General features: G+C 41.0%; 1 protein-coding gene across 1 annotated transcript in view; it reads left to right on the top strand.

Annotated features, from left to right (window-relative positions):
• The window catches only part of CAMK1D (calcium/calmodulin dependent protein kinase ID), a 229,498-nt gene that overhangs the window by 201,963 nt on the left and 15,445 nt on the right, over positions 1–12,090 (top strand). The window contains exons 4-5 of the mRNA XM_081212178.1: positions 4,269–4,462; positions 11,239–11,314. Coding sequence (XP_081068304.1) covers positions 4,269–4,462; positions 11,239–11,314 — 270 coding nt within the window. The remainder of the gene's footprint in view (positions 1–4,268; positions 4,463–11,238; positions 11,315–12,090) is intronic.

The raw sequence follows: 12,090 nt of genomic DNA, 5'->3' as shown, positions 1-12,090 counted from the left end.
AGTTGCGTGAGTGACCGATCCCCTTTTATTTCGGATAATTGGTTAAAAGTTTAAAAGGCACCCTTATTGATATGGTGTTGAAAAAGGTTTCAGGAACAATCTTGTCATGTGTTAGTGAAGTTTGAAGGATGTTTACTGCTTCATTTGGAGCTGGGTCTGTTTAGTCTGGAAAAGAGGAGACTGAGAGGAGATAGGATAGCCATCTTCAAATATCTCAAGGTTTGTCACAGGGAAGAGGGAACAAGCTTGTTTCTCCTGCTCTGGAGGGCAGGACTCGAACCCATGGCTTCAAGTTTCAAGGAAGGAGATTCCGACTCAACATCAGGAAGAACTTTCTGACAGTCAGAGCTGTTTGGCAGTGGAAGGGTCTCCCTCAAGATTCTGGGGACTCTCCTTCCTTGGATGCTTTTAAGCAGAGGTTGGACGGCCATCTGTCATGGATGCTTTAGCTGAGATTCCCTCATTGCAGGGGGTTGGACTAGATGACCCTGGGGTCCCTGGATTTATCAAAAATATGTTATAGTTAAATAATAGTACTAGCAGTAACTGAAATATGAACAGCTTATGGAAAAGGGTAAAGGAAAAAAATAATTAATGATAAAATGTTAAACTATTTTAAGTAAAGGATTGGGAAGTAGAACAAAGTATGTGCTATGATGCAGCAAGAAGGGAAGGGAAACACTGCAGAAACAGGGTGGGAAGTCAACTTTAAATTTGTATTAAATTGTATTAATTAGATGTAAATTCGTTAATTTTTTTGAAAACTAATGAAAATTAGTTGGCAAAAAAGAACCATCTTATGAAATTCACTGCATGGTGCCATGCCATCATACAATTTGTCCCCTTTCTACCACCCTGCACTAGTGGCTGGCAATTCCATGGGGTTTGGATCCATATTAAATTAGTTTCACTTTGTACTATTCATTGAATCAGTGGGACTTCAGTCATGACTAAATTGCCCCATTGATTTCCATGGGACTGAAATCAACAGACGTCTGGATCCAATCCATGGTGTCTTTGGTCCTTCCACTACAGGGGTCCTCATTTGGCATCTGGCTTCTTTTTGGTGCCAGGAGAATAAAATACACCTTTTAATCCAGTCAGTTTTGATTCATGCTGGAATCTTAGCTGTTCAGTTTGTATTGTTGTTTTAGTTTATTGTGTAACTACAATTTAAATGTTTAAGTAAGCACTTTGGGAGCTAAAGCATACGATAATGTGACTGCTGAATGAATGAAATAATATTATGGAGCGGGTTGGGGCGAACTAAGCATGACCCAGTGTCATACATAGTGTGAAGCTCTGCAGAAGGCTCTCTCTTATTTGCACATGGGTCTCGTGTCTCATCAGCAATACCTCTGTGGCTGCAGATCCAGGCAACTTTAAGAGACTTTTAGCATTTCCCTGGATGTTCATGGGGAAACCTTCCCATCCTCCATCTTGACCTTCCATGGTTATTTATGATTGTAGCTGTTTGTGCCATAGCAACTGGTACTATAAAAATTTGGGACACTGTATTGGCAGGAGTTCATGCCTGTTGGGAATAAAAGGAGTGTGAGGAGAAGTTGGGCTGTTAGTAATTTTACATGTCCTGTTTGTTAGACTGTTAGTTCAATTCAGCTCAAGAATTAGTTGCTTAGTATCTTCTTTGCAAACCCAGCCTTATCCTAAAATAATGTGATTTGCAGGAAATAGCTTATAAGAATTATTCCTGACACAGAAGCTCTGAAGAGCAAACTCAAGTAATTCAGACAATGGTCTGGATAAGCTATTTTAAATCTTCTACACTTTGTACCAAAAGGAATTCCTTGCTATGTTTTTTAAACAGCTTAAGCTTATTAGCAGCACATGCCAAAGAGAACTATGAAATGTGACTCAAAGAAGGAGCATGAAAAGGAATTAATTTGCAAGTGACTTGGGAGTTTATATAACGACCCAATAATTCTGAAAAGTCTGTGGCTTCATCCACAGACACCTGAATCCACCCACTAGAAATGCCTGCCTGACTTAGGCTGCAAGGCAAAGTTTTGAATTCTATCATAATATGATGATGACGCCTTAAATGGTGGTGCAACTCTTTACATCAGCTTTGGATTTTGACCAGGGAATGCAGCAGTATTAAATCATTCCATCTGTTTCTTGTCATTTCTTGGAATCTCCTGGCTGGAATATATATTGGGTTTATAAAAGGAATATGTAAAATTATGGTAGGAATTTGTACCACTTTCTTGGTAACTCTGTCCCTAATGTTATGGGAAATGCTGGCCACCTCTCTGTGCATGAATTGAAATATGTTCCAAGGCCTAATCCTGCAAGGTAGCTTCCAGGAACACACTAAGTTCATTAAACAGAGGCTGCACAGTGTCTGACCAAAGAAAAGGACCCCAAACAGTGGTGATGTAGCAGACCCAGAAGGAAAATCAAAATTCTCCGAAGTGTTTGTGTTAAGGAAATGTTTCATTGGATGTTAATGAATTATTAAAAGAATGTGTAGCAGGTTACACACTTCATAGCAGATCAGCCTTTGGGGGGTTTGATGTTGATCTGAAGTCAGATTTGCATGAATATAACTGCCTGGCAATTTAATGGGAGGCTTACTTCATACCAGAGAGAGAGAGAGAGAGAGAGAGAGAGAGAGAGAGAGAGAGAGAGAGAGAGAATGAATACAGCACCTCTGCTCCACCAAACACTTTCAGTCCCCATTTTTATTATTTCAGGTACTCAGCATCCTTTTCAATCACTTGAACACAAATGAATATAGGGATACTGTCAGGGAACTGACATCAGAGCGAGAGGCAAAGGGGAGGCTCTCTGATGATGCGGGAGAAGGACCCAGCAGCAGGGGGAGAAACAGCCCAGTAGAGGGGGAAGCAATTCAGCGCAACACCAGGGATAGAGGGGGGCCGACGGGGAAATTGGAGAGAGGGCTCCAGGACTCTTCACTGGACATCAGTGAGGAGAGCCCAGGTCCTCCGCTGCCCACGCCCTCCCTGCGCAGGAGGCTCCCGCACAGTGAGAGAAGGCGGAGACTGGGCGTCAAACAACTTTTATGCTGGAAGAGGTTCAAGAAACGCCCACTGACGGATTCTGCCAGTGACTGAGGCAGCCACTATGAGAAGGGGCTGTGCAGTCAGAAAGGTTTAACAAGGCAAATTAGCCTAGAGAGGCACCAGTTTACACACGAGTAACTCATACCCACTACAGATACAATTTTATTGAATACAACAGATTATTTTTGCTTCATTAGCCATACCTTTGCCTCCATGGGAGTTTCTGCCTGTATAAATGTTTCTCTCAAGTAGTTTGTCTGTGTTTCTATACCTTGCTACTGAACCCTGTCTCTGCATGATGCCTCAAGAGGCTGCACAGAACCATCTTGAGATGAATTCAGTGTTTGTGAAGTGTACCTGGGTACCTTTTTAAGCCAGAGGTTTGGCCACAACTCACCACTGACAGTTGTTCCCAGCCTTCAGTCTGGTCCTGAAAGGGGGGGGGGGCAATGTTGTGTATGACACTGTTGTAACATTGTTGTAACAAGCTTCCTTTCAACCGGACCTAGAAGTTTTCTCTATAGGAGTCCTTGGCTGATTTCTTTGTGAAACTTCATTGCAATTGCAGTATTGCTGCTGTTTGTGCCTCAGAAGGGCTGCAACACACACACACCTGCCATGTGGTGCCATGTGGTGCCAGATGTTCCTGAAACATATTAGGTAAAAAAGGAGGTGCAGGTGCATCTTTGCTTGAAAGTGAATAGAAGACCAAATGCCGCCAAACTTTAGCCTTTTTTCTGACCAAATTACTGAATCTTTCATGCTTGTGTGATGGGCAGAAATCCACAGTCTTTGATGTGGAGAACACTCCTTCTGTTGAATGTCTGCTTCACTGCAGCTGTTAGAAGCAAAGGAGTCTGGTCAGAAAAAGATGACAGCCCACCTTACCTAGGATGACTTAAATGCAAAAGAGGATGAAGCTCCTCTACCTTTTATAATTATATGGAGAGGGGAATATCATCAGCTACTGTTCAAATCAGTAGCACCTGAAAAAAATCCCACCTTCTGTATTGCTGTTAAAGGTAAAAAACAAAACAAAAAAACTACAAGAGACACGACTAAGAGTTCAAGAGCCTGATCCCCAGTTGCATCTGCTCACACTACTCAATTACATCCTGTGTCTTAGTAAGTTGTCACAAGACATTTTCATGCTAAACCATACATCCGGAAAGCAGAGATTTAAAAGAATTATTATATTAAGAAACTGGATGGCATATGAAATAGAGAGATACATTCTTTAACCCAATATTCATGTCTCAGGTTTGTTTTCTTAATATCCCTGCAGCCTGAAAACCTGTTGTACTACAGCCAAGATGAAGAATCTAAAATAATGATAAGTGATTTTGGACTGTCAAAAATGGAAGGTAAAGGCGACGTCATGTCCACAGCATGTGGCACCCCAGGATATGTCGGTAAGCATGCTACAGCATAATTTTCAGGACTAGTTTCATGTGAATTTTCCACCGATATCCCTGGCATTTTCTGCACTGGTTCAGACTAGAACAATTGCTTATGGTAAGTCACCAAGCCACGTGCAGTCCAACAGCCATATATTGTTGCCTCAGGGAACCTATTTAAGACTTTTGCTTTTGTTGCCTTCCTGGAAGTAAAGAAACAGGGGGAGGGCTATCAGGCACCTAGCAAGCCACAATTCATGGTTGATGGGTAACGTTTGGCCTTGGCTGGTCAAGGCTGTAAAGGCCTCTGGTACCAACAGTAGTTTCTAGGAGATGATTTGCTCTGGGTTTATGACACAGGAGGAAGGGGTTGGGGAAAAGCCTTCCCCACATGTTCTGGTCCCAATCCTGTTGCCCCTACAGCTTTTATCTAAATGTTCACTCATCTAATGTACCATTTAGTTTCACTCTTAGATGTTGAAGATAATTGGCTAGATTTGAGAGGTGTCTGAAACTTGAAGTTACCATCTCCTAATGCACATCTTTGCATCTGCCAGTTTAGTTGTAGCATTTGAACAAAGTTACAAAGATGCATATACAGTTTATATATCCTGCATCACATTTTGAATTAACTATAAAAAGTCATATATATTGTATCTATAATATATGAGATGCATTTATTTTGAGGTTTCCAATTAATTTTTCTCTACTTGTAGTTAAGTGTCTTTAAAAGGCCTGTGATTTTGTCTGGGTCAAGGCTAGCTAATGTGTTGCCCTCCAGATGTTAAATTATAGCTCCCGCCATTCTCAACCATTGCCCATGCTGGCTGGGACTGATGGGAGGGAGTTCATAAACTCTGGAGTGTGAACATGTAGGCTATCCCTGATCTAAGCTACAAATAAGCTCCCTGAATCCTTGAGAGCTCAGGAAATGTAGTCAGGATATAATATGGGCCTCAGAAGTCAGCACCCTAAAAATCTCAGTTTGCTTTTTGGGGCGGGTTGATGGTCCTCATCTTTATTATTTGCTTGCATGCGTGGTGCCATCAATGTGCAGCATAACAATGAGAAAACCGGTCCCTGCCCCGAGAAGAACCTGCAGTCTAAAAGCCAAGAGAGGGAGAGGATAAAATGGAGAAGGGATGAATAGAGGAGGGATGTACATCTGTTCTGTTACTCATCCTTAGGCTTTGCTTCCATGGGCAAGGAGAGCTATGGACTTGTGTAAAAGGCTTCATGAGTGGGTTTTGCCATGGCTGCAACATTGCATAATAAAGGGCTCAGCCACACTTGTGCCACGGTTTCTAGCTACAGTCCATGATTTGTAGGCACAGACCCAAGTGGTGTTTTTTCCTTCCGCTTTCCCTTAGAAAACCCACTGTTTATTGTTGAATCAGAACAAAGTAATGTCAAGCTGAGGAAAACCCAACTGAGGGGTGAACAGCAGGTTTTCCCAGAAAAAATGGTGGGAGGAAAATAAACATGCCTACAATCACAGATCTGTGCATTGAAATCATGGCAGAAATGGGAGGATGGATGGGCCCAAGCAATGCATTATTTATAAAGGTCACAAAATTCAGCTTTTGTTGTCATAGAATTTGGGGTGCCTACATGTATTATATTTACATTTAGTGTTGCAGAGTGCATACAGTACTATAAAAGTCCTCCAGCAATGTCAGATCCAAGAGTTCCAAATATCACCTAGTCAAGGCTACACAAAGAGGAAGTGCATGCTTAGCTCAAGCCTGTTAGGATTTTATCCTGCCACTTATTTAAAACTGCTAAAGAAAGTCAGATAGGCAAGTGATAGTACTTTCACTGGACCAATCAAAATTGAAAAATGGAACAAACTTCTTAATTTCACAGAACTCTTCAGAGGGCAAAAACTGGTATTAATAGAATAAAAATGAGGCAAATAATCTTGTGGTGGGAGAGAGAGACAGAGACATAGCCAAGAATCTGGAACTAGGCATCCTGGAACATGCCAGGGCAACTGCTCAGCCAATGTGACATGGTCTTGGACCATGTCACATGCATCCTCCTGGCAAATGCTGGGAATTGGCTAGGAATTTACCACAAGTGTACAATCTGTCAGGCATAAGACTGCACACAGACATGCATGTGCACATGGTAACTGTTTTTCTTGGTAATCTTGAAACATAGAGCAGATTTGATATTCCTCAAAATTCTGTGTAAGGATCATACCAACACATGTGATATTATTTTGTGAAATAGTGTACAGCTTGTACCAGATTAGATTTTGGAGTTAGTTTGGTTTTGTGAAATTCAACTAGAAACCTTCTTTCTGAAGTTCAATCTATGAGTTGCATGAGAGCTAAGAAAGCTCATTTGAACAGTTCATATTGCTTGCTTATCTTTCTTAATTAAAATGTGTTTGGGATCATTGATCAGAAACAATATGTCTCTAACAAGCATCTCTCTCTCCTCCCCCACTTCATTCTCTTGATTGAAAAGTGACGGAGGATGAGAGCTTTTTACTTCTATTTTCAGAAAATAATCCCATTATATTTTCTAAAACAGTAGTTGATGTGAGAAGGAAACAATGTTTTGTGGAAATAGGGAGCTGCTGAGAGGATTATTTGGAGTCATGTCAACTGATGATTTGAAGTGATGCTGACTGAGTCTCCCTGTATTATTGACAACAAAAATAGATACGTGAAAGCCCTATGAAAAACTCATTTTGCTTCCCTTGGAATTTTTCTGATGTTTGACTCCATTTTCCACTCCTTTCTCTCTTGTCTCCTTTGTTTCTGTCTCTCAATTTGTAAGCCTTTTGAGGCAAGGAGTGGTTATCTCACACAACATTCATGGATGACACAATATGAAGCAACAATAACAATAACAGATAAGTGCCATAAATGTGCAGTGGCAGCATGCAGGAAGGCACAAGTTCCCTGCTCCAATCCTTAGTTTGTAGACAACTTTTGCTTGGTGTTAATTCCTATCACTTTGTGACAGACAGCTAGCCCTGCTTCTGACAGCCAAGGCAGATCATTAGTCAGCTTGCTAGAGGGGCAGTGACAGCTGTCTCTCTTAGATCCCTTTGCAGGAGAGGAAGCATATCATGGTGACACACTGCACTAGATTGTTGTCTTGTCCCAAATCTTCCATTTGGCAGCACACTGCTGCAGAACTGTCAGGATTTCTTAGTGATCAGTGTGAATCAAAGCTGTTGTGAAACGTGTCTTTTTCAAGTTTCCAAAAGTTTTGTGTTTTGTTTTTTCTTGGCAGGAAATTGATGGCCTTCCACCCCTTTTTTCTCCTTCTTGTTTTTATTTACCATCCTCTGATCTGATCTGTCAGATGCTGCTCATGAGTATGATTCACAGTTTAAAAATAAAACCTCTTTAAAATCTTAGCATTTCAAATGGTGGACGTGGGGCTCATGCCAGGAAGGTGACAATCAGGAGTGGCTCATATCCATTAGCAGGTGGAACAGAGGACTAACTCCCCTCATCCATCTGTCAGCTGTTGGCTCAGAAATGCTTGAGATGGGAGGAGAGGATTTTGCCACTCCTTTGCAGAAGCAAGCATTTTCTTCCTTGTCTAAGCCTCAAAATATATACATAAATAAGAAATATAAAGTTTATTTCTCAAATGTTTCTGACCGAGGACATGAAAACATAAAATGGAACCAAGTGATTATGGTGGCACAATGGGTCAGTGTGTCTGACTGTTAACCAGAAGGTTGGTGGTTCAAGTCCACCCAGGAATGGCTGTGAGCAGGTTTTCTGCATTGCAGAGGGTCGGACTAGATGACCCTCGGGTTCCCCTTCAGTTCTACGATTCTATGATATTACTTGGCTGCAATATGAAGTAGTGCTTGCAGAAAGTGACACTGTGATAACAGTAATTTCCACCAACCATATTTCATCTTACATTTCTAAAATGTGCAGCCCTTCTCCTTACTACTCTGTTTGGCTGTCCACCACTAATGCCTTAGCTAAAAACCTGCATGAAGGGAAAGGCTGCAGTACCAAGGCAGAGGATCTCAGGTCAGTCCCTGGCATCTCCAAGCAGGGCTGGAAAAGATGGACTCTCTGGAGAGCTGCTGTCAATCAGAGTAGACAGTGCTAAGCTAGAGTGGTCTGACCTGGTATAAAGCAACAATCCTAAACATGCTCACTAGAGAGCAAGTGCAAGGAAACTTAAGAGGGACTGACTGCTGAGTAACTATGCATAGGATAGTGCATTTTCCAATGCACCATTTCCAGTGTTTGATTTCAGTGCATTTCAGCCGGTTGTGCACATCATACAAGTGTGGAAGCAAAAGTACACAGAGAACAGAAAAGCAGAGTGGATAGTGGATAATGTGTGGATCTATGCAAGTTGAAGAGCCCTCCAGTCCAACTTCTGCTTGCCTGTAAGAGAAATTGTCTTGAAGATTCCAATGACAGATTGTCTATCCAACATGAGATAAAGAGACCTGAATTTACCAGTCTGTCAAACACATATGCATAGCTTCATGTGAGACTTCACTCTCAAAAATAACCGTCTCTGCAAGTGGCCTGTTCATGTATTAGTGCAATGCTAGAAGATGAAACTCGTATGAAACTGCAATTCCTCATCATTAACTGATAGGTCTGTAATGTTTTTATATGTAAAATGGGAAGTATGATTTTAGGGGGTTCCTTTCTGTGATATTATGAGAACAACACTGTAGAACATCTTCCATTTGCACATATTTCTGAGCAAGAAAAATTTATCTGCACTGCAAACTTATATCAGTTTGTAATTGTTTAACTGTCATGACTTCCCTCAAAAAAATATTGAATTGTAGTTTTTGTCAAGGTGCTGAAAAAAATATTAGCGATTCCTTGATCCTTTCACAGAACTATAGCTCCTAAGGTTCCCCGAGGAAAGGGAATTACTATTAAACCAGTTTATTTTATATTTTTAAAATAATTTTTATTAACTGGCCAATCACATCAAATTAAATCATATCATATAAATTCCGAATTACAAAGCCAAATTTTAAATTTTGTTGGGGGGACCCATATTTCAAGATCCGAAGGGGAATTCTGATCATCTTCTTGCTGCTTCGTTAATGTCCCAATCAGTCCAAATCAGTCCAAACAAAGTTCATAATTCTATCCCATCTTATCTTGCTGTTTCCACATCACATCTTGTTCATATATTTTCTCTTTTTTCTTTATGATCTCTTCTGATAGTCTCCTTAAGCCGATAAACACCAATAGTAATAATAGTCCTGTGTGAATTTTCCGTTCTTCCAATCCTCAAATCGAGATGGTTTCCATATATCGTCTCCTTCATAGATAACATCACTCTTTCCATCATAGTCTCGTAAAACTGTCGCTTGAGTCCCACTGAGGAGTTTAACCACAATATATAAACAACTCTATTTCTCTCTTTCTCCTCCCAGACTCAAGACCTCCGACAGAGCTTACCAATATGGCGACGGCATTTTTAACTGCGTCATTTCAAAGCTCTTACACTTTCCATGCTCTTCTTAAAACGTGCTTTGGTTCAAAAGTTTATCTCCACACAGCCTTAAATCCACAGCTTAAGTCCTTAAAACGACGTTTCTGACTCGTGAGGGGAGGGGATTCTTGTTTAATCACATAAGAAAAGAAGGGAAAGTTTTTTTCCCCTCCCCCCTCAGTCATTTGCCGTACCTTGTCTTGGCGTATCTTCTCATGTTTTATTCTTATCTTGTTTTGTCAGAGATCTCTTCTGTTAGCAGTCTTTACTCCCCCTTCTCTATTGAAACATGTGCATTCCTTTCATCCAAATTGTTTCTTTTGAAGTTCTTGCATCTAGTGGCACGAATCAGGGATGGCGTTGAGGAGTGCCGAAATCCCACAGGAGGGCTTTGTGCCTAGTGCCCCCACCCCCACAAATTCGGGGGTGGTATAGGGCACAGCAGGCAAGGGCCGTCCCCCCCACAATCTTGGGGGGGTTAAGGAGGCTAATTACCCCCATCATAGCCTCCAAATTACCTCATGTGGGTCGGAGAGATGTTATTGTCAGCCATCTTCCAATGCGCCCTCTAGTGGCCCCCCTATTAAACCAGTTTAACTCAATACTGTAATTAGTGTAGATACGCTCATAGTATCATAGCTACCTTAATTTAGATCGTAAAGCATCTTGGGGCAGAAAGCTGACTTTTTACTTAGGTTTTTCTGTGACGCACACTGTGTTTACCAGAGATGGATAACGTGGTGCCCTTCAGAGGTTGCGGCTATTGACCTTGCTGGATGGGGCTGATCTGAATTGTATTCTGAAACATCTGGTGGGGGCCATGTTGGCTACATTGATTGAGTGGAATTCAACATAGGGGTCTGCATGTGGAGAATGAAGCCCACTCATGCAACATGGCTTCCCCCTGTTGTCTCTCCCCATTTGCCCCCCTAACCTTCTTTGGGGGTTCCAGCAACCCATCAGAGCAGATTTTGGAGTTGTTGGAGGAAGATATTTGAGAAAATCCCAAAATGTGAGTGGACCTTGTTCCACATGCTCAGCAACTTAGATGAATGCTTCATGCTTCATTCTCTCACACACACACACACACACACACACACACACACATATATATATATATATATATATATATATATATATATATATAAATGTCTGGCATTTCTGAGGTTCATAATTCCAAGATTATATTTCAGTGGCAATTGAATAGAGCAGAGGCAATGTATGTTAACTTCAGTGAACAACTGTTGAGTTCTGTGTTTGGATTTTGGCTCATTCACTGGCTTTTGTGACATTTATGGATTTTCCTTCCCTCTCCCTCCTTCTTTCAGCTCCTGAAGTTCTTGCCCAGAAACCCTACAGCAAAGCAGTAGACTGTTGGTCCATTGGAGTTATTGCATATATTCTGTAAGTAGTATCAAATGAGGTTACACTAGTGATTTCATTATTAATCTCAAATACTTTCACACACAGTGTGCCACGTAATAATAATTAATAGTGGGTTGTTTGCTCAGTGACCACCATTTTCAATCAGACCCATGATCAGATCTCATGTATCATTCCGTTTTTCTAAAAATCAGTTTTCCTGAATGGGATGAACAGCAGCTTGAGGGGGGAGGCAATTTTCATTGTGAAAATGGTGCAGGAGGAAAGGCTTGACCCTGCTTCCCATTCTGTCCCACAGCCAAGTGACCCCATTGAGGTGGAAGTTCTGGTCAGAGATCCCATCTGATCAGATTTGGCCCTGAGTCTCTGAAGTATTTTAAGATGTTGCCTCACACTGCTATGCTTTTAAGCAACTGATATGTTAATGTTTTTATTATGATCATTGTATTGTAGCAGACATTTTCACTGATTAGAAGCTGCAGAGTAATATTCACTCACAAATAAACAAACAAACAAATAAATAAATAAATAAATACATACATACCATATGTCCCCTGATAGAACTGGACACAGAGCAATAGGGAAAGAAGCTAATTCTGGCTTAGTGCTGGTTTTTTATGCATGGTTGAGTATATTGTAGATTACAAGTTCAAAAAATGTTAAAAACCTCAAACAAATAAGATGTGATAAGAAATACTAAGGTTGCTTTACTGCCAGCCCTGAATGCTTCATTTTAATCATATCCAGTTCTCAGCAGCTTTATGATCAGACTTTTTAAAAAAACAGAAAATCCATAT

This window comes from Podarcis bocagei (genome assembly GCF_964188305.1).
Source record: "Podarcis bocagei genome assembly, chromosome: 10".
NCBI classification, from domain to species: domain Eukaryota; kingdom Metazoa; phylum Chordata; class Lepidosauria; order Squamata; family Lacertidae; genus Podarcis; species Podarcis bocagei.
This window is presented reverse-complemented; position numbering and strand designations above follow the sequence as displayed.